Source organism: Neopsephotus bourkii, unplaced genomic scaffold, assembly GCF_033783945.1.
Source record: "Neopsephotus bourkii isolate Nb327-2 ecotype Australia unplaced genomic scaffold, CSIRO-AGI_Nbou_v1 NB_53, whole genome shotgun sequence".
Taxonomy (NCBI): domain Eukaryota; kingdom Metazoa; phylum Chordata; class Aves; order Psittaciformes; family Psittacidae; genus Neopsephotus; species Neopsephotus bourkii.
The window spans coordinates 4,115,665-4,136,968 of NW_026900570.1; the positions used below are offsets into that span (position 1 = coordinate 4,115,665).

Here is a 21,304-nt window from a genome sequence, read left to right on the forward strand (position 1 = left end):
TACCTGAGCACCAGCTTTGAACATCTGGCCTTCACCAAATTCTTTAGTGTGGCTTAGTATTAAAAAAACCCCACACATGGTGTTTTCAAATGATCATTTAATGCCTTCTTGCTGAACACCATCTGCTTTGTACTAACAAATGCGTTGTTTATTAAATACATTGAAGAGATTTGTTCTTGTTTATCACGCAGGAAACCCAATTCAACTTAACCCAAACCAACCACCTAACAAACTGCTAAAACAGAATTCCCATTAGCAGCAAAATAAGTATTTGTACACTTGTCCCTCTACCATTAATACTAATTTTGTAGAACCAAACCAAATAACAGAAGAAGAAATAAACTTGTACTTTGGTTTTGGGACTACAGAAGTTATGTACCTCTTCAAGTTCTTTGCAGAGTTCTTGTTACTTCAGTGTTGTGTTTTTGGTGTAGAAGCACAAACCCAGTTTAGAACTAAGCAGTGTTTTCTTGTTAATGCTGTTTTTTTTTCTCCATGTATGTTCCTTCTTGATCCAGATAACTAAACAGAAAATCTATTTCAAAATCTGGCTTTGTTGTGATGTCTTGAGTTATTAAAAATGTTCATTTATATTTATAGGACACAGTGTGCTCCTTTAAGTTATGTCAACTGTAAAAAGTGCTTCAAAATTGGTTAACCAAGTCAAATAAAATTAGGACAATCTGGAATTGAGTTTGAATTCCTTCTTGTGGATACCCATAGATTTTATATTGAGCTGCCAAACTTCACCTTTAATTTTAATCCCAGGGTAATCTTTAATATTTAAATCACCTACCTCACGTTAAGAACACGATTATGATAGTATAGCTGCCAGTGGTAAATGTATACCCACATGATTGCTGTAGATCTTACCCAGAAAGTGCAGTCTTTCTCGGGGTCTTACATACAAACGGTTTGCTCCGGGGTGAAACTGGCAAAACAAAAGCAGAAAAAAAGAAATCAGTCAGCAGAAGGCAGAATTCATCAGTAAAAGTTTCTGCAGTAGTAAGCAGATAAATGTATACCAGTGTTTGAACAGGCTGGTGATTGAACTAGGTTTAATCTGTGGTCTTGGTCAGAGTGGACTAGGAGTTCCAGATGCAAGTCATCTTACACTTGATATAAGTCTAATAGGGCTTTACCTGTTTCAACATGTAGAACACAGGGTTTTGTTGTTTTTGAAATAGTACTGCATCCAACTTCATTTTCAAAACACAATAAATCCTCATTCTGTGTTTACTGTAGATCCAGTTTAAATTCTTCCTGTTAAATATTTAATCAGAATTTCTTATGCTGCTGAAAGGAGTTTTTTCTCTTGAAAACCCATTTACTAGGTTAATCTGAAAAAAATTAGGTTATTCCTTATATTTGCATGAATGTACAAAACCTACTTGCTAGAAATGATGGATCATCAAAGGTAGCAAGTTTTCTTAAATTTTGGCCAAAATAGCACAAAATAATAACAGAAAAGGTTCTTAATTCTAACAAATGCTAGGCATCAAACAGGGAGATGAAGTAGCTTTCCAAACAAATGCTCTTTGGTTCAAAGTACCATTTCTTCATAGAGGAGGGATTAATTCTGAATGTTTAGAGACATCATAGCATTTAAATTAAGCTTCTTCTAGTGGTTTAGAAAAAATTAAGATGGAGTTTTTGAACCTGCGAAGTCACTTACTCTTCCATGCTCTGCTTCAAAGCTCATTGGTTAGAATACAATGACTTTGCAATGCTTTTTCTTGATGCAACCTCTTTTTGGTCTCTTGTGCATGGCAATGCAGTACACCGTAACACAAGTTTCTCTTTAGATTGCATGGCATCTGCCCCTTTCACTTGGCTTGACTTTAGATGTTTGGGATTTTTGCCTTAGAATGCTTCACGTTTTAAAATTGCTGCAGCTATCATAGTTCTTGGTTCTTACAACACCCCTCTTGAGGATTCCAGGCATTGGCTGGCGGTACAAGCAAAACTGCTCTGCAGACTAAGCATATATAGTGTTTGTAAGATGTATTTTGTATCAACCTGTGATTAATTGGTGGACTGAATCTTAACAGTGCTGGAAATGAGAACCTGTAAGCCTTAAATCACCATCATCTTGAAGCTGAGGGGCTTTATATCTTTGTCAGTGTTTGTGTTCAGCTGTGCTGTTTGCTAGCCCTCTTCAGTGTATTGTCATTAGGTGTAAGTGGAGGCTTGTCTTCTGTATTTAGCTGTACTTCTGTGTTTCAGAAGAATACATCTCTGGGACGATCCAGGGATAACAAAAGTGAGATTTTATTTTTGGAAATGTGAGTTCTCTTTCTGCTCCTGTTCTGTTTGAGAAACGGGCTTGGTAGTTTGTTCAGTCTGTGGTTGTAACAGGGTAGTGCTTATTTCTGAAGGTGGTTGCATTGCAAAACGAACACTATAGCTGTATGCTTATGGTCCAAGAAGTTTTGAAAAGTGTTTGGTGTTAGTGTGATGTTTTAAATTGGTATCAGAATATTTGTTAACTGTTTTGTGGAAGCATTTCATAGTACTTTTGGTAAACCTGTGGCTTGGTTTGTGATTTTTTGACTGTCGTGGAATTCAGGCTTTAAGTCACAGTGTTCTCACAAGGTAGCTCTAATACAGATATTTGTTTGATCTGCCAATCACCAGTAACCTGAACTTTGAAACGTTTACTTCTTTTGGCATACGAGAAGGAAGCCTGTTTGCACTGTCTGTTCATTTGGCTCTTGTGACTGTATTGTGACCACAGACTTGCTTTACGTAGTACTAAACGTAGACAGTTTGGGTTTTCTCATAGTTATTGCTTGTCTTCAAGTGATTATCTTCCACACAAAATGCTGAAATGTCCATTATGTTGCAATAGTGTTGGAATGAAGCATGTTTACTTTGTTAATGTTGCAAACTATGCCTTTTAAATTGATAACTTTAGTGGGTTTGCTGCTTGACCTACTTTGGTTTTGGAAAAAAAAAATCCCTTGACTGGAGTTGGTTGTTGAGTGAAGTGCACTGCTGAAGAGTTAGAGCAGAAGATAGTTGGCTTATGCTCTGCTTCACAAATCAGTAAGCCTCGCTTTTGAGATGTTGCTGTCAGATTTTAAAGAAATAAGATAATTAAAATGCTGTGACCATCTGAGCTGTAACCCGGAACATCTGCAAGCCGACTGCTGTTTCAAACTCATTGGAACTTCTCTGAAAGCAGTTCTGGCAGACTTAGCACGGGGTTAGGTGTTATCTCTCTTAGAACAGCTGGTAAAAAGTTAATTGAAAACCTACATGAGTACCATGTCCCCCGTCATGCTTCCCGTGTCTAAAATACATACAGTAGTTTTGGATGTGATAGTATCCAGATCTGAAAGGTGGGAAGTCCTGGTGTGAGGTAGATAGTGCTGCAGGCCTTAGTGCTAATTATCTCCTAAATAAAGGAAGCTTAAGACTTCTGCCTGAGATGTTGGCTTTACAGTGTAATGGTGGGGATTAAGGAATATTTAATTTGGGAGAGAAGTAAAAACTTTAATAAAAGGATGCTGCTAAGTAGAATTGTCTATTCTCTGGCATTTTAAATAATGCAGCATAGTGGGTTCATTTTAAAATCACTAAAAGTAGATCAGTTTTGTGCTTGAATTAAAATGGACAAGAAAATAGATTTTTAGAGGCTTACAATAATTAACTCTTAAAACTTTGCTTTGCCCTATAATTTAACCTTTAGTGAATCACAAATGAGGGCTCTTTCAGCTATTCCTTTCAATGCAGCCAACTTCAAAGGAGCTTCATAAAAATAGGGAAAAAAACCCAACAAAAAAACCCAAACCAAAACAACCCTGTAGTACCTAGTTTACCAATGGTCAGAATTAAGTTGAGTCCTTTCATCTGAATGTTAATTCTGTGAGAGATTCAATAGCAACACCTAGTTTGTAAACTTTTCTGTGATGAAACAAATTGCATAGTACATTAAGAAGGCTTCAGTTTCTCCTTTTATTGACTATTAAAAATCAAATATCACATCTTCTGCTTATTTACAATTTTGAATGAGTTACTGGTATGGGAGTGGAATCCAGCCTGGGTGACTTGTAGAATTGACATTGTAGAACAGACATTCCTTATGGCCAAGAGAGACACTTCTTTTGGCTGTATCTGTAACAGAGCTGCTTGAAGCTGGAATAGGATTCCTACACTCGTAAGCTTGATTTTTCCCAGGAGTTTACCTGGGAAAAAGTAATTTGAGCTGCCTTTGATTTTGTCGTCCTGTTGCAATATTTGACTTACTCAGCAACAGAGTGCTTTGTCTTGCTTTTGTGAAAGAGCATGTTCTGTAGCATCCATCTCTGTCATTCTTCTTCCAAAGAGAGCTAGACTATGAATGTTTTAAAATTACTTTGGACTTCTTGATGCAAGTATTTCTGGAGGAAAATGGAGAAAAATCACATGACCAAGGCTCAGCCTTTCCTCTGGTCTCCCTTGGCCATAGCAAGAAATCTAAGCCTTTTGTCTTCAGAGGACTTTAGTCAAGCTTTCCATAATAATCCTTCCTCTCATCAGAAGGCACTTGGGTACTTTGATTCATTTGGACATGCCCTGCTAAGTAGTCATTCAGACACCTCCCAGTGTATACTGTTCTTAATACTGGGTACTTTACAGGAAATAGGGTCAGGGCCTTATCACCACGTGTCCTGCACTTCAGTAGCAAAAGGGTATTATTCACCTCTTCTGTACAAACTGGGAGGTTCAGAAGAGGAGAACCAGAACTCTGTAGCTGTTTTGGGTGCATCTACAAGCATGAGTAATGGTCATGAACTTCCTGCCTTCAAGTCGCTGACTGAGTTCCTGAATGCGTGCAATAAAGTGGAAGACTTTTTTCTTAGGAAAATTGACCACCTGAGTTAGGACAGCCACTGCAATGCGCCTCTCAGTAAATACCTCTAGTGCTACTTCCATATTTTCTTGTCTGGGATTGGGTGTTTTATCGCGAAGAAGAAAGGCAAATCTTAACATCCTTCATCCATCCATGCTGTTTCTCAGTGTAACTTGCAGGGCATGAAACTGGGAAGAGAGAAGCAGGAAACCAACACACCCTGTTTCATGCTGTGGCCGTAAATTTCAAGAACAACTTTTCCTCGTTTGGCCTTTGCCTTTCACATCAGGAGAAGGTGATCACAAGTTACAGCAGTGAATGCAGAAGTGATGGGCACTTGGCTGTGTCTCCTCTTCCACGCTGCCTATTCCCTGCCCACCCCGCTCTGTGTCACTGTTGCAGGTGGTCCCCTGCTGGTACAGGCGAGGGAAATACTGCAGCCTGAGGATGGTGTGCCAAATTCCAGTTTGATTCTAGAAAAATGCGTACACCAGTAAGATAAAACTGTGCTTACTGAAGGTCACCCACCTTGTTTGGAAGAAAGGTATAAACATTTGTGTAAGGCTAGACAAATTCAAACGAGAGGATAAACGTGTTTTTAACACATGGTTGATTAACTGTTGGAAGAGCCTGCCAAGAGAAGTAGCTGCTCTGGCTTTCACTGTCTTAAAAGACTAGCTTTCTGAAAAACATATTTTAGTGAGGAGTGTTTGGGCTTTACAGAGCAGAAACTTGGGAGCCTGGGGCACAGATTGAGATGTGACATCAGGCACAGTGTTCCTTCAGGCCTTTCCTTGCAGTCTGCATCTTAGCTTCGTCCCTACATCTCGTGGTGTGTTAACATTGATGCACATGACATTCACAAAAACATGGTAAGAGAATGGGGGCTGCTTTCCTGATGAAGGAATTTGAGGAATCGTTGGGACTGTGTGGAGGACCTACATTGACTGTCGGGGAAGTGGCATAGCTGGGAAGAGATGGAGACAGCGCATACATCTAGGGCACAAGTATGACTGATGACTGTTGCCCTAAAGCATCCAGTTTGGGATGTGTAGGAGAGTGGACTTTATGGGGGAGACATTCTGCATCTGTTAAGGTAAGTAGTTGCTTTATTGTAGTGGACAAACTGTGTGTTTAGTGATGAGGGAGGAGGAACCAGGGCGTGGGATGTGATGACTATCCCAGGAAATTTGACTTCAAATTTGAGCCTTTGTACATCTCCTGTCTTCTCACTAACAGACTGCAGAGCTTCAAAGTACCTAATTTCAGGTCCTGAGACAAACATTAGGAGGTCTTCTGTTAATGAATATAATGTTCATTCTGCCAAATGAATCTGTTGAAACAGTTTTCTCAAATGTGGGCAGCACTAATGTAAAGTTTTTATTTTTAGTGTGTGTTATGTCTTATGCGGATGTGTTTTGAATTCTGAGTAACTATCACATGGCTGCCCTGTCCTTGGCTGGGTTGGATGGGGCTTGGAGCAACCTGCTCTAGTAGAAGATATCCCTACCCATGGCAGAGGGTTAGAACTGAATGAGTTTTAAGGTCATTTCCAACCAAACCATTCTATGAATCTATGAATAAAGTTGGCTTTTTCTTAACTGGGTTGTCTTTGGAAGTGTGCTAAATGTCTCTTGAGTGCAATATGTCAGAAAAATACTTCTGTAGGAACAGCCAGAGAAGCATCTTGTATAGGGCTTATGTGCATGAAAAAGGCTCTCTTTGGATGCTTATTTGGGTTTTGTATATACTCAGAGCTGCATTTGTTTATCAAGTTTATTTCTGAGAGATGCTTGAGGAAAGGCAAATTCCTGGAATTACAACTCAGCAGCATTTGGGTCATGTAACCATCAACATAGTTTGGAACAAAAACAAAACATAAACTCTTGTATGACAAAGTCCTGATATCTTTAAAGGCCTTCCTAATTTTCTGGGGAAAATGTCCCATTTGGAGGGAGTAGGAACTCCAAAACTAACTCTCAGTTTTTCTGTGGTCAAATTAACCATATTTAGAGATCTAAATAGCTCTTAAAATAGCTTTTATGCAGTCTCCCTTTTGTACAAATAATAAAAACTGTGAGGCTTTGCTGCGCAGCAGAGTCAAGGAGTACAGCTTCACCAGTGCAGACTCAGCCAGCTGTAGTGACAAGGCAACTTGGTGATGGAAAAGCAAACAAGTGTACGTGCCATAGTGCTCTGCCCTTTTCTGGCTTAAAAGCAGCCTCTGACAGAAATACTTCTGTAGTTGGCAAGGTATATAGCCAGTGTACACCCTGTATTTTCACTGCATTTGCAGTAAACTTCAGAACTAAGTGTTTTTAAGTGTATCAGAGCTGTAACTCACCAAAGCAAAATAATTACATCCTTTATTTTCCAAGGAGCTTCAAATTTTTTGAGTTGGAACCTATTTTTATGTTAGAAACTGCAATTCTGTTCCCTGTACAGCTTAAGTCCCCTGTTACATCACTGGCAGAGATGTTCACAGGTGTTTTTAGGCAAAATGCAGTGGTTTCTCTAGAGAATCAGGTAGAAAATGACAAAGTAGGTGATAATTTTTATCACAGTTAAGAGAAAATTGCGCATACTTTACTAAGTGTATTTGTATTTTTGAGGTTACATCAATGTCAGTTACAGCTATATGGTATATAACTTGCCATATCTGTTGCAAATGGGACTGTCTGAATAACTGTCAGAGTATTTCTGAAACATTGCTATTGACTTTACTTTTGATCCATCTTAAAAATATTAACCCAAAAGAATAGGAAGACAGTCCCGGGTAAAAAGTTAAATTCGTCCTGAATCCTACCCATAGCATCTTTGTAGCCATTAATCTGTTTATTACCATGTAAAACTCTGTCTTGGAAAGTGTCATGGAACAGAAGGTGAATTTTAAGTGCTTACTAGTGCGGTGAATACTCGAAGATGATGCTTGTAATCACTCCTTAAAAGAAGCTGAACCTGGGGAAACAAAACATTCTTTCTGAGAAGACAGGTGTTTCAGCCTCCCCGCTCTTCTTGATGAACAAAATCAAGAATGTTAGATTGATTACTCTTACGTCGTTTCCACTCTTCCCTCTCCTCTAGCACTTGCTGTGAGATCACGTGTGTGCTTTGCTCCCGAAATGTTTATGGAAGATGATGACTCCATCCCTGGTAACCCTTTTCATAGAATAAATCACAAAGCCAAGTGCATGCCTGTGCTGTGTGCTCTGTTGCAGGGGAGGTGCTTGTTGCCCTGGACAGAATAGTTTCCAACAGTGGAAAGCCTTTCTTTAATGAGAGCTCGGGGGTGGGGGGTGTAGATTTTGCCTTCTCAAACAAAAAGCCAGCCCTTTGTTCGTGCCGTGCTCCGGATTCCCACTGATGTGTTTTCTGGGTGTGGTGGAAAAGTTTCCCAAATTATCAGTTTCTCTGGTGCTGAGTATGGACCTGTGAGTGGCACAGAGCCAAGGTAGCGACTTGAAGTGCAGCTCTAATGTAGGTTAGGTGATGTATTGCTTACAGAGGTCAAAACCTCCCCAGTGCCCTATTTTTGTGACAGTTCAGGCCCTCCAGATTTTTCAGTCGAAGTTGTGATGGAGGTGGACACCAGAGATCCTAGCTGAACTGTCATCAGTGTCCAGTGTATTAGTGTTGTAACAGCATGGTTTTACTCACTGGTTTATCTTCTCAATAGAAATTCACTGCTCTGAAGGCTTTTGCAAACAGATTGCACCTCCTGGAAGGTGAAATTACTGCCTTGTCTGCTGTAATTCTGTCTTCAGTTCACTGTTCATTCTTGAGTAAGCAATGTTTTCTTTAGAGAAACAGTTGATAATTCTTAGTACTATTAAAAATGCCTGTAAAAGGAGATTGTTTCTGCTGAGATACCAAGCTGTGTCCAATACTGGCTGTTCAGGCAGGGTCACAATTTTAATTGGAAAGTGATGAAACACTCTCAAAAGTGCAAAGTCTGGGACTTTATATGCCAGTTACGCATGATAACAAATTAGGTAAATCTCAGTCTTATCTGTTGAGCATCAGTCGTAGGTTTCCTTTGATACCGTGGTGCTGACTGCAGGATATTTTCAACCTCAGAAAGGGAGCAATAGCGATCTTACAAGGTCGAGGATCAGTGCTGTGCTGTAGATGAAAGGAGGAGGAGGAATGGCTTTGCTGGATCCTCCACCTTGAGTATAGGTAGTAGTATCCTGCTAGTAGTGCAAAATTGGAGTTAAACAGTTCAAACCTCTGCAGTTCTGATAGTTTGAAGTTTTGCAAATATCGATAGCACAATATAATGAGCTCACAGACAAACAGCCACTTGTTATTTGGAAAAGCTTTTACTGCCATTACTGAATGTGCATCTATGTCCATATGCTGGGTGATTTTGAGCAAAACCTTGTTACAGAGGCTTCAGGTGTTGAGGAGTTGTCCTGTTGTGCAGTTTCAGTGGGTGCATCCCTTCCACAGGCATGTCCACCTCTCCACTGAGAGCCTAGTGGGCATACAGGAGCTCTTTGTTCCCTTGAATGTGGTCCTCTTGAATTCCTCTGCTTTATGATAGCTCTTAAATATTGTTCTGCCCCCCCCTGCTTTTATGCTTTAGTCCCAGATACTGTGGTTGGAAACAGTTGCTATTGTCATTGGTGCTTCAATCCATGGAGCTCAGAGGTGTATTAAAAAGGAGAAGGTGGGATGGGTTAGGGTTAGGGAATGGAGGATGGGAACAGCCATTGTTCCAGGCATGGGCAGCACTGGGGTGGTGTTTCCAGGAGATGCGTGGCCGCATTGGGTCCACCAAGCAGGTACTAATGTTGCTGTTCAAACTCTTCTGTTTCCAAAACTCATGAAACTCTTGGTAAAGCATTCCCTGTTGCCACTGGATCTCTGCAGGAGGAGCGTATAAACTGACTGAGGATACTGTTCCCAGGCACAAAAGGTAATTGTAAGTACTGTCACTGTTGGATGGTAGTCGTGTTTCTGGTGTGGTGGTTGGTTTTTTAACTGAGAATTCATTCCTGTGCTCTCCATTTGTTGGTCATTTTGGTCAGAGCTTCAGTTTGAGCAGTATACACTGAGCAATTTCTGTGTATGAATATATGTATGTATACATGTATATGTTATACATTTGCATGTATTAACACTTAGGTATTGATAGGTCTTGGATTTGAAGAAGTGCTTGTTATATTCCTAAACCACTGTGGGTTTTAAGGCACAGGCTGAGGAGCTTGACTGTGGGTGGGAAAGAAAGATTGATTGGAAACTTTGAGAGTTCCCTGATGGATTGGAGATGCCAAGCAACAAAAGTGGTGCAGTTTGGGAGTTACAGCCCCTGTAAGGATGGTGTACGGGTTCCTAATTAAATACAGTATTCAGCCAGAATAGGTATTGAACATCAACTTGAAACCCAACTTTAAACTCAGATTTGTCATTAGCATATCAATGTTATGAAACTGCTGACTAACAGCTTGGTGCTCTTGTTGTCAGGAGGATGTCAGGTATAGGATTGGGGTTTGTTGCAAAGGTTCATAAAACACTGAAACCTACTGAAACCTGCTGAGCTGTCAGAAGAGACTATGAGCATGTGTTGTTTTCAGGGTCAAGGAAAAGATGATGGTCTTTGCATATCAATTAAAAGATGATGGTTTTTGGAGCTTTGTGTATCAGGGATGTGTTCCAGCGCTGGGAGCTAGGATTTGCTTGCCCTCCCTAGTCCTAGTAATGCAGGGATGGATGAGGAATGAATTAAACATTGTGGGGTATAACTGGAAAGGGCAGGTATCTCTTTTGGTAATTAATATGTGAAACCCTAAGTGCCATCTTTAAGGCTCAGGGTAGAAGGGGGAATATGTTTTCAAGTTATTAGCCTGAGAAGATGAGAGCTTACAAACTGAGCATGGACAGTGCCATATAAAACGTGGAGCTTGCTCTTACTGCTTCGTGTCTGTGAGATTTCAACAGTGCTTATAGCCATTTGATGAAAATATAAACTTGGTGATTTTGTGCTTTTGCCAAATTACTATGGAAGCGTTGACAAAACAAGCGGGGAAGTCATTCATCACATTTTTCTGAAGTCACTCATGAGATTCTTTTAAAGTTTAACTGCGTGGCTTTTTATGTATTTTTCCTTATGGTGATGTGGGTTTGCTGTAATTAAAGTTTTTAAGACTCGTTTAAAGCTGATAATCAATGGAAAAATGGGTATCCAAACTGCTTAATCTGAAAATTACTGCTTGCTTAGTGCTCTTCCGGAGATGCTCAGTTTAGTTAGGGCTGCTAAGGGAAATAAAAAGACAATGTCTTAATACTTTAACTCTTTGTTTTTTAAGAGTTATGAAGATGTTTGTTGCAGAATTAAAAGAGCACTTTTCCTCCATTTGCTGCGTGAAGAGTTTTCTAATTAGAAGCCAGTTTTGCTTGACCTGGGGTGGTAACTCCTGGGAGGGTTGAGGGCAAGAAACGAAGTTTTGTCTCTTGGGCAGCGAAGGGACCATTTCTCTGCCACTGGGATGTTCTGGAGCATGAGTGTGAGATATGAAGGTCTGTGGGGCTCTGCTTGGACGCCAGGGGTGAGAAACACCAGTGAAAGCACCTTGTTGTGTGGCTCAGACAGTGATGGACCGGCTAGGCTGCATATAGTTGTGCTGTGGGTTTTTTGTTTGCTTGCTTTCCTGTAGGAGTGAGTATTAAGTTGCACTGTAAGGACTGGGGTGTTTTTTATTCTCAGCAGGAGCACCTGGTGCAAGTTTATAAGGGGGTCTGGCAGGCAGCACTTTGGTGTTGTGGCGTGAAATGTGACTTGCAGGAAGCTGTGACAGAGATCTGACATGGCCCTGAAAAGTGTAGAAAGCATCATCCTTTTAGTAGTGTCAATTGCTGTTTAAGAATCGGATCCATTTGTTCAGACGCCGAGCTTGAAATCTTGCTAATTTGGATTTATATGTATCAAGCTGTGAGGCTCATTCCTTGTTCTCTGCTTCCTTTCAAAATTCATGCAGAAATGAATAAAAGGCTGCTGTGTGATAAAGTCTTTTAGAATCAATAAAATTCACTTTGAGCAGCAGCATGAAAATGGGGTCATCCCTCTGCTTGCTGGAAGCATGGGATTTGTGTTACCTCCTGCCATTTGCATTGCTCACATTCCCTTTAAGATCAGAGCAGTTGGTGTAATCACAGAATCATGTCACAGAATGGTTTTGGTTGGAAGGGACAAAGCTCATCTAGTTTCAACCCATTTCCACTAGGCTAGGTTGCTCAAAGCCCCATCCAGCCTGGAATCTGTATGGATGCCCTGGCATGGTCTGACAGAAGCAAAACTACAGAACTACAGAAACCTGGATGTGCTCAGCCTGCACTTCTGTCTGGCCTCAAGTTTAGTGTAGGACCATGTGTTGGGCTTTGAAAGACTTTCCAATGAGTAAGTTTTGGCTGTAAGGAGGTAAATCCAGGCTCTCTTGGCAACTCCCCTCTGTACGTCAGGCTGCAGAGTGCGGTGCCACCCAGCATGGTCAAACAGGAACGACTTAACCACAGATCCCCCATTAGCTGCTCAGGGGAACATCATTTTGAGGTTTCCTTTCAAAGTACCCATTTGCAGCACCGCTGTAGTTAGTGTGTGGTGTACACTCCTTTAACTTCCCTAATCTATCTCAGATTGGGTTGTCTTTGTGGCAAAACATCATCATCTTGAGTAACTTGACGTGCTGGGAATGTGGGATTCACGTTGGTACATGCTGGGCTGAGCACAGGGTATAATGGGGTGCTGGGGTGTGTACTGGGGTGGTAGGTGAAATCCACACAGCTAAAAAATGACAATCCAAAGGCTGAGCTTTTCAAAGGAGCTGCTGTGGGGTGGGGAGGGTGAGGGGCCTGGTGTGGGGCTTGCCCTGCCCTGCCCTGCACCGCAGGGGCATGGGCTGGTAGGAACAGTGTGAGCTGGCACCCGAGCAGCTGGATACGAGGGCAAAAATAAAAGGAACAGGTCCACTGCCAGCTTTTAAAGCCAGAAGGGCAGAGGATTGCTATGTGCACTGAGCAACAAGTTTTGAGACCTGCCCTTCCCTGGATACTGGACGTGCTGCAGCTGTGGCTCTCCCAGGACAGAAATAGCATGGCAAGAGTTGCTCCATCAGTCTCCTTTTTCCCAAATCCCATCCTTTTTTTCCCCAACATCACTTCCCAGGATGCTTTCCACCACCTCCCCTGCTGTCTCCTGCCTCTTGTGGCTCTTATGGCTGAGGAAATACTAGTGCTGGTTCAGGTCTGGGAAAACCTGGCCCAAATCCCTGTGTTCTAAACTTAACATGAGGTTTTGAGTTGGTGCAGGAAGGCATTATGTCTGAGCGTGGTGATGGTGGTGATGGCAGAGTCATGCGGTCGGAGCCAGTGTGGGGTGTGAAATGGGGCACGGTTGAGGTGGGATGTGGCAGCAGGTTTCCGCACAGGGGTTGTATTGAGAGGTGAGGATGTCTGCAGTTTCTGATGAGCTGAGCGCTCTGGGCACCACTTTGGCTAAGCATCTCCTAGCCTTTTGCAGGAGGGGTGCCTTGGGCAGGCAGCAGCTTGTTGCACCAGAAGAAACGCTGAATCTCCTCATGCTCTCAGTAGTACTGAGGAGCATACAATTGCTCTGGAAGGAAAATGATTGCCAGTGATTGGTGAAGGCCACTGTTTTGTGTGAGATGACTCAAAACGTCCTTTGTCCTGTGCTTTGACTGATAAACGTCGGTGTTGAAATAAGCTCCCTTTGCAGTTTACAAAAGCTCTGCCCCCAGAAGCGATAGTGCAGATGGGGCAGCTGCTCTGGCATTCCCCGGATGGTTTCTGAGTGATTTCAGGCTCTTTTGGCTTTCAAGGCTATTTGCATATTTTTTTCCTATCAGTACATTTTAAAATGGCTCCTTTTTCTCACAAGCATCACATCAAATAGCGGGAGAGATCTGTCTGTGTCAAACTCAGACAGCGGCATTTTCCAGGGAGGACTTGATGCAGATTTCAGTTCCTGTCAAGTCTGACAAACCTGAGAGATCACAGCCTCGAAGTGGGTTTCGTAACTCCTGCTCTCAAGCGTCGCAGCATTAATGTTTCCTGGCATTCAGAAACAGGCTTAAGAACAATTAATCAGAAGAACTTGCTCAACGTAGCCTCCAGTGATGGTGAGGGAGTATTTTCTTGGTGGTTTGTGTTGCTTAAAATTACAGGAGAGGCGGTGGGGGGGTGTGCACATGTGGTTTTGGAAACTACCCTGGGACTGGTATCTTGTAATGAGCATCCCTCACTCCCAACGGAAATGAAACAAAACTGTGAAGAGTTGGCATCTTTTTGAAAGCAGCTTTCAAGTTTGGTCTCCCAAAATAGACCACTGTGTCTGTGCCTTTGTAGAGTTACTTCATCTGATGTCTTCTCTGTGCTCTACTATATTAGATACCGGGCATTTAAAAGAAGGAACAAAAGAACCAGTTAATCTCCAGGGCTTTTTCAGCCCAAAGTAGTTCAGGCCTTTAGAGAGGCTATTTCCATTAAATAAGTTCAGGGATCCAGTGGGTTCCTCTCAAGTAGGAGATTTCCCCTCAAAAGGAGCCCAGCAAAAAGAAGTGTGACCAGCAGGTTGAGGGAGGTGATCCTGCTCCTTACTCTGCTCTTGTAAGATCTCACCTGGAGTACTGTGTGCAGTTCTGGTGTCCTCAACCCAAGAAGGGTATGGACCTGCTCAAGCTAGTCCAGAGGAGGCCACAAAGATGTTCTGAGGGCTGGAGCATCTCTCATGGAGACAGGCTGAGAGACTTGGGCTTGAGAAGAGAGTTGGCCTGGAGAAGAGGAGGCTCTGGGAAGACCTTGTAATAGTCTTCCAGTATCTAAAGGAGGTCTACAAGAAGTCTAGAGAGGGACTTTTTACAAGGGCATGTAGTGGCAGGACAAGGGTGAATGGCTTTAAACTGACAGAGGGGAGATTTAGATTAGATATAAGGAAGAAGTTCTTCACTGTGCAGGTGCTGAGGCACTGTCACAGGCTGCCCAGAGAAGCTGTGGCTGCCCCATCCCTGGCAGTGTTCAAGGCCAGGTTGAAAGGGGCTTGGAGCAACCTGGTCTAATGGGAGGTGTCCCTGCACATGGGAGGGGGGTTGGAACTGGAGGAGCTTTAAGGTCCCTTCCAACCCAAACCAGTCTGTGATTCCCTACTGGACTTGAGCCTCAGAAAACCCTGGTATCTTCCAATAAGGTAAAAATTAATACCAGAGCTGCTGTAACAGCAAAAAAGCATAGCAGTACAAAAATCTGACCATCATACTCCAAAGACAGTAGTGGTAGCTATTGCCTTCACATGAATGTATTTAAATGGGGATTTTTTTTGGTGGTGTTGTCTTTAGGTAGCTCCATCAGTCACAGCTCAGCTCTCAGCAGCAGTGGGTGTAGTTAGACTTATAAAATCATAGAATAGTTAGGGTTGGAAAGCACCTTAAGATCACCTAGTTCCAACTCCCCTGCCATGGGCAGGGACACCCCACACTAAACCATGCCACCCAAGGCTCTGTCCAGCCGGGCCTTGAACACTGCCAGGGATGGAACATTCACAACCTCCCTGGGCAACCCCTTCCAGTGCCTCACCACTCTTCCAGTAAAGAACTTCTTCCTTACATCCAACCTAAACTGCCCCTGTTATAAGTCTTAACCTTGTCAACAGTCCCTGACTAATCAGTTGACTCATCAGAAACCCCAGTGCTCTCTTATAGGCATAGGGTAAATTCCAAGCTATTGTAATAGGAGGCAGGGGAAAAGTCAAGCAAAGTGTTTTTTTTCTTTAGCCTTCTTGTGTTGTCAGTTGGCATCAGTAGCAGCTCAACCTTCCAGTTGAGTCTTCTCTAGAAGCAGCAATACAGTGTCCTGCTCTGAGCTTCAGGCTTCCTGCCCCGTAACTTTCAAGTCTTAAAGTATTAGACACTTTGCTGGCCATCGTTCAAGAAAGATTTGAATGCAGTAAGTTTGCTGCAAGCTACCCTTGCACAACTGGCTGGCTGGAGCTGAGCTCGGAGCGTCTTGTGTCCTTGGATAAAGCCAGATGTCCTTCAGCAGTCACATCTTCTGATGCCGTTTACAGGAAGGGCTGTGTGGTGTTCATGGCCTTGAGGAAGTCTTCCTTTGGACTGAGCAAACCGGTGTGCCCACTCTTTGTTTCCTAATGCAGGGGAAAATCCTGGTTTCCATGTGTTTTTTCTTTTGGTTAGGTGTGTCAGAAAATAGCCCGCGAGCGGTAGGGCTGCCGTGCGGGAACCATGAGGTTCTGCTTCCTCTTGCATGGGAAGTGACATGGTGAATGTAAATCAGTGGTTCGATATCCTCAGGATGTTTACCCTGGTTTGTTCAGTGTGTTCCTGTTAATTACTATCTTGCCATTAATTAGTGCTGATTCCTGGTAGGATTTCAGGTCAGTTCCAGGATGTACATGAATGTTAAATGTAACAAGACAGTAATGCTAGCCCCTGTTCTTTGTGAAGTGCTCCGTGCCTTACCTGTCCCACCTCACCTGGAATATCCTCTGCCTTAGTGCTGTTATTCCTGTGTTAACTCCGTTTCCCAGGAGCACACATGGACCCCTTGGTTTAGCTGGCGGCTGCCCCAAAGCACCCACCTAGTCTAAGAATTGTACTTGGGGTTTGCCTTAGACGTACAAAATGGATATATTACTGAGTAAATACAAGTTGGCAGTGACTTTCCTGATTAACTTTGACCCTCATGATAGGCAATATTGCCCTCTACTGGTTAATTACAGCTTAAAGGATCCATATTTCCCCCTTACATACAGCAGCACTTTGCTATGACAAGTCATCTTTTGGCCCCTCTTGCTTGGAGCAGACTTGAGGTTTTGGTCCTGATGCAACTTTTAGGATGCTACAGCTCGTGTCTGATTTCTTTTTCCCCAGAAGCTGCTTTTCATTTAGGAGGAGCTGATGCGCCAGAACCCCAGACTAATTATTGTTTTTAAACGTCACCAGTAAATCCCTCATTTTCAGAATTAATCCTTAGAAATGTGACTTCCCCAAACCGGTTTTGCGAGTGAAATAGCTGCAAGGTTTGTAATTATTACTTGCATTGGTAGAATAAGAGCTTTTGGTTAGCCCTGTAATCAGGATGCTGGTTCCAGCAGCCCCAGTAATTGCCCCCTTCCCTGCCCCAGCTGGGGCAGCTGCAAGGTGAGCTGGATCCAGGCACTGAGCTGGGTTAAAAATAAGCTTGCAGAAAGAGTGTTATTTTTAACTCGGGTCAGTCCCGTCCCCTGCCTGGGTTCACAGTGCAGCTGCCCAGGCACTCACGTGGGAGTGCTGGCTTGGAGGCACAGGAGAAGGAGCTGTGAGGGGAACCGAGGGCTGTTTAAAGCTGGAGCACCCCTGGAAGCTGCTTCTCGAGTGGGTATTCCAGCTCTGAACTCAGCTATGGATGCCCCTGCACACAAGCTGTCTTCCTAAAAGCCATTTCCAGGACAAACATTACTGCTGACAAAGCTCCAGCAGTGCTGAAGCACTTGGTGGTGGTGATGCCCTGTGTGGCTGACCTTTCCTAGAGTAAATGCTTTTCAAGTCTTCTATTTGCAATTGGTACAGCTAGTTTTATTCAGTCTGGCTCAATACTTAAAGGGGGCTTATAAGAAAGAGACAGGCAGACTTCTTGGCAGGGCCTGTAGCTATAAAACACAGACTAATGTCTTTGAACTGAAAGAAACCAGATTCAGACTAGATACAAGGAAGAATCTTTTTATGATGAGGGTGATGAGGCACTGGTTGCTCAGAGAAGCTGTGGCTGCCCCATCCCTGGCAGTGTTCAAGGCCAGGCTGGATGGAGCTCTGAGCAACCTGATCTAGTGGGAGGTGTCCCTGCTAGTTCTAGGGGTGGTTGGACTTGATGACTTACAAAGGCCTCTTCCAACCCAAACCATTCTGTGATTCAGCAGCGAAATGTGCTGCCTGTGTAGTGATGGGGAGCAGCTCTGCATCTCCCCAGGGCTTCACTGTGGGCGAAGCACAGATGGGGGCTGGCATGGACAGTCCAGAAATAGGGAACACAAATTATTCTTCTTGAGGAAAACTGAGTAACTTTGCAGTCTATTCAAAGTAAGTGAAGTACTTGACTTCTGTTGCCACTGCACTGTGTTCAGTGACATGCTGGTGCAGCCCCTCGGGTGTGCAATGCTTTCACCCCAAACAGCAGAGTAATGCTGATGGCAGCTTAAGGGGAAATTTTCTTGCAGTATAACAGGTCAGCTCAGCTTAGCAAGAATTCTGATTACAAATCCTTGATGACAGAAAGGTAGGGAGCCTAGAAGGAAAAGGCTGAAGATAAACTTCCGAAGGGATGCTATTTCCCTGAGTCCATGTCTGATTGAGGTGCCTCTGCGATGCACACACACGAGCACATGCACAGAGCTTTGAGGATGTCCACAGCATGTTTCTCATTCCTGCATCTGCTTGCAAATATGAATTTTAAACACATTAAGCAAGACTTTGCACATAAGAAAGCCATGCAGTTTGTGTTTCCATGGAAGGGGAGGGATCTCCTGTTTCTGGAGCACTATAATTTGTTGGGAAGTAAACTGTCTTGACTGGTGTCTGTATGTGCAACTGCTGTACGTTGGTTTCCCATGATGATTTTTAATTCCTGGCTTGTTATAGGCTTTGTTTTCATAGACCTGGTGTTATCAGACTGATACATGCTTCAGTTCTGTCTGCGCAGCGTGTAAAATCCTGTGGCCTCTTATGGGAAATGGTGGCAATTCTGTACCTGTTGTTTTCTGAGCTTTCCCTTGTTCACCATCTCTTGTAGCTGAAGAGCTGTGCCCCATGCAAGGAGAATAAAGCTGTCCTGCCAGCCTCCTCCTTCTGCAAGGGGAACTGCACACCCAGAGTTTTACATTGGTACGATGCAGGCAGGCGGTGTTTAAAAACGCACATCCTTGGTGTTGCCATCACATGCGTTCTTGTGGTGTTTGCTTGTGCCTTTGGAAGTGCAGGAGACTCCAGTGTAAAAAAGTGTGAGCGTTGGGGGAGGAATGGACATTTAATCACCCAGGAAGAAGGGTTCTCTGCATAGTGTCCATGCACATCAGGTGGTCAGACACACAGCAGAGCAATGCGAGGCATGTCTTGGGAGTCCTCCCACGAGGCCTTGGGTGCTGCATTGTACTGTGAAATGTCTTTTTAAACATACCTTGCTTCCTTTTCCTCCTGCCCTCTGAAGCATCTCCCCATGTACAATTACAAGGTAAAGACAATGCAACCTGTTTTGTTTGAAAGTGGTGGTGGTTTGGTGCACACAACAAAGTGCGTATTACTGCTCTTGTTCCTTACTGCATACGTGGTGCCTTTTCCATCTTCAAAGCATTTTCCAGCCATGAATTAAGAGCACACGCATTAGCTGAGAGCACACACCCCTCCCGAAGCAGCTGATGCAGGGCACATCCCAGGAAAAACTTCCAGAATGTGACACACCACTTTTGATGCAAATAGAATGACGTCGTATTTCATCAGCTCTATTAAAAGTACTTAAGTAATTGAATTAATGACACTTTAAGAAGCCTTTAAGAGACAAATGTGGTACACACCTTTCTTCTCACTTTTTTGTTTTGTTTTTTACCCCTTATTTTCCATGTTGAATGCCCTTGGTTGGCTTTTTTATGTGTTATCTTACTGTTTGCTTTTCAATGTGTGGTTGTGCTGGGTTTTCTTTGTGTTATGGTAGCTGATTTCTCTGCTTCACAGAGTTGGTACTGTTGGAGTCTCTGCAGCAAAGGAAAGTGTCCTCTGCACAACAGCATGAGTATGACGAGAGTAACTCATCTTTCATGGTTTTGCAAACATTAGGTTTTTATTTCCATTGTGTTCATTTGCTGTTGTGAGTGCCGGCCTTGCTCTCTGGACTGGGCTTACATCTTGCATCTTCAACGCAATTCCCATTTTCATGTGGTCCTTCACACTTCTCTACCATCCTTCGAGCTGTGGATATCCAACATCCAGCCCCTCTGAACCCACACTGGCTTTGTTCTTCTCCCACTATCCCTGTAGCCAGCATGGGTATTTCTCCCTCCTTTCCCTATAAGTTTTCCTTGAGGAGGGCCAGCCCTTCCTAGGCAGACAGTCCAGGTGAGGTGGGATGAGATGGCATGCTCTGCACAGGACAAAAACATTATCCAAGGCCATGTGCTCAGCTCAGCCACTCTGCCCCTGGGGAAAAAGGAGACAGTGGCCCCTGAGTTGTCATATCTAGCTGACTTTTGAGTGGCTTCAGTGTGGTGAGAGGCCACTGACAGAGCTCCAGACACTCCCCCACTGGCATATAGACAGGACTGTCTGTGAGCTGACCACAGCCAAGGCAGTAGTTTTGTGACACCCAATTTCCAGCCCAGTTTTGATCTTTTCAGTCTAAACATAAGCATTTTGGGTGCTGCTCACTTTTCTTGCACTCTTTGCTTTTTCAGGTGAGGCAGATGAAGAAGCCTTTGCTGAGGAGTGCAGACGGAGAGGACAACAAGCCCTGCCTTTCCAGCCAACCAACCCTCGCCTGCTGAAGTCTCACAAGCCTGCCAGTTCCCCCAGATATGCCTATCATTATAATAGTGATGAGGTGGAAGAACAAGATAGAAGCCGAGTTACAAGCAGCTTGGAGACCCCTTTTTATTTATCAGGTGTGCACAAGCATGTTGATGAGAAATGCGCAGATAAGGACCCATCACCTAGTCAAAAGCCAAAGCTGAAAAGTCAAGCAAGGGGTTGTTGCTGTGTGTTGACCTAATGTTAGCTTCCCGGTAGATAATGAACAGCAGCCTGTGTGCCTTCATCCTGCATTTAGCTCTGCTCTTGAATTTAGTCTAGATTCACAAACACCCTGGAATATTCAGGGGTCTGAGGCAAATACCTTTATGCTGCTGAAGTGCCTGTGCTCTTTGTTCTTAAAAGTGAAGGCCTTTTAGAGACTAACTGATCACAATACTTTACACAGTCATTTACTTAAATTGTGCTTGGTTTCTTTGTTGAAGGCGAGGTTCAGCAACTTTATATTATTCCTGGAAGCTGCAATTTTAGGCACCTAAATCCCAGTAGAGAAGGCTGAGACCGTTCAGGTGAATGCGGAAGCACAGCGAGTGTCCCAGTTATTTTTGGAAGTAATTAGTCCTTTGATATATTCCCTGTCTGTAATGTTTTAGCAATACTGTCCAGAGGCAATCTTGGACAACAGAGTCCTCATAACTACTTAATTTGAGCCTGTGGTCAGAGATCATCCAGGGCTGCCAGGACAGGTTTTTCTGAAACGTGAAGATGCCCTTCTACTTGGATGCCCAAAGCAAGGGCCATTCTCAGTAGTGATGATGAATTAGGTGAAGTGCGAGCTTACAAGGCTCCTCAGGGTAAACACAGTGCATGGAAAAACATGCAGTGTACCCCAAAATGTGTACTGACACACTCCCAGTGCTGTACCAACTTCTGCTGTGTTTGAGCCTTT

General features: G+C 43.4%; 1 protein-coding gene across 2 annotated transcripts in view; it reads left to right on the forward strand.

Annotated features, from left to right (window-relative positions):
- DNAJB6 (DnaJ heat shock protein family (Hsp40) member B6) overlaps window positions 1–21,304 on the forward strand; it is a 59,083-nt gene that overhangs the window by 29,195 nt on the left and 8,584 nt on the right. The window contains exon 9 of one of the 2 annotated variants that reach the window (XM_061349524.1): window positions 20,283–20,489. In XM_061349524.1, coding sequence (XP_061205508.1) covers window positions 20,283–20,489 — 207 coding nt within the window. Of the gene's footprint in view, window positions 1–20,282; window positions 21,125–21,304 lie in introns of those variants that run through there. The other variant, XM_061349515.1, reaches the window with a different exon arrangement.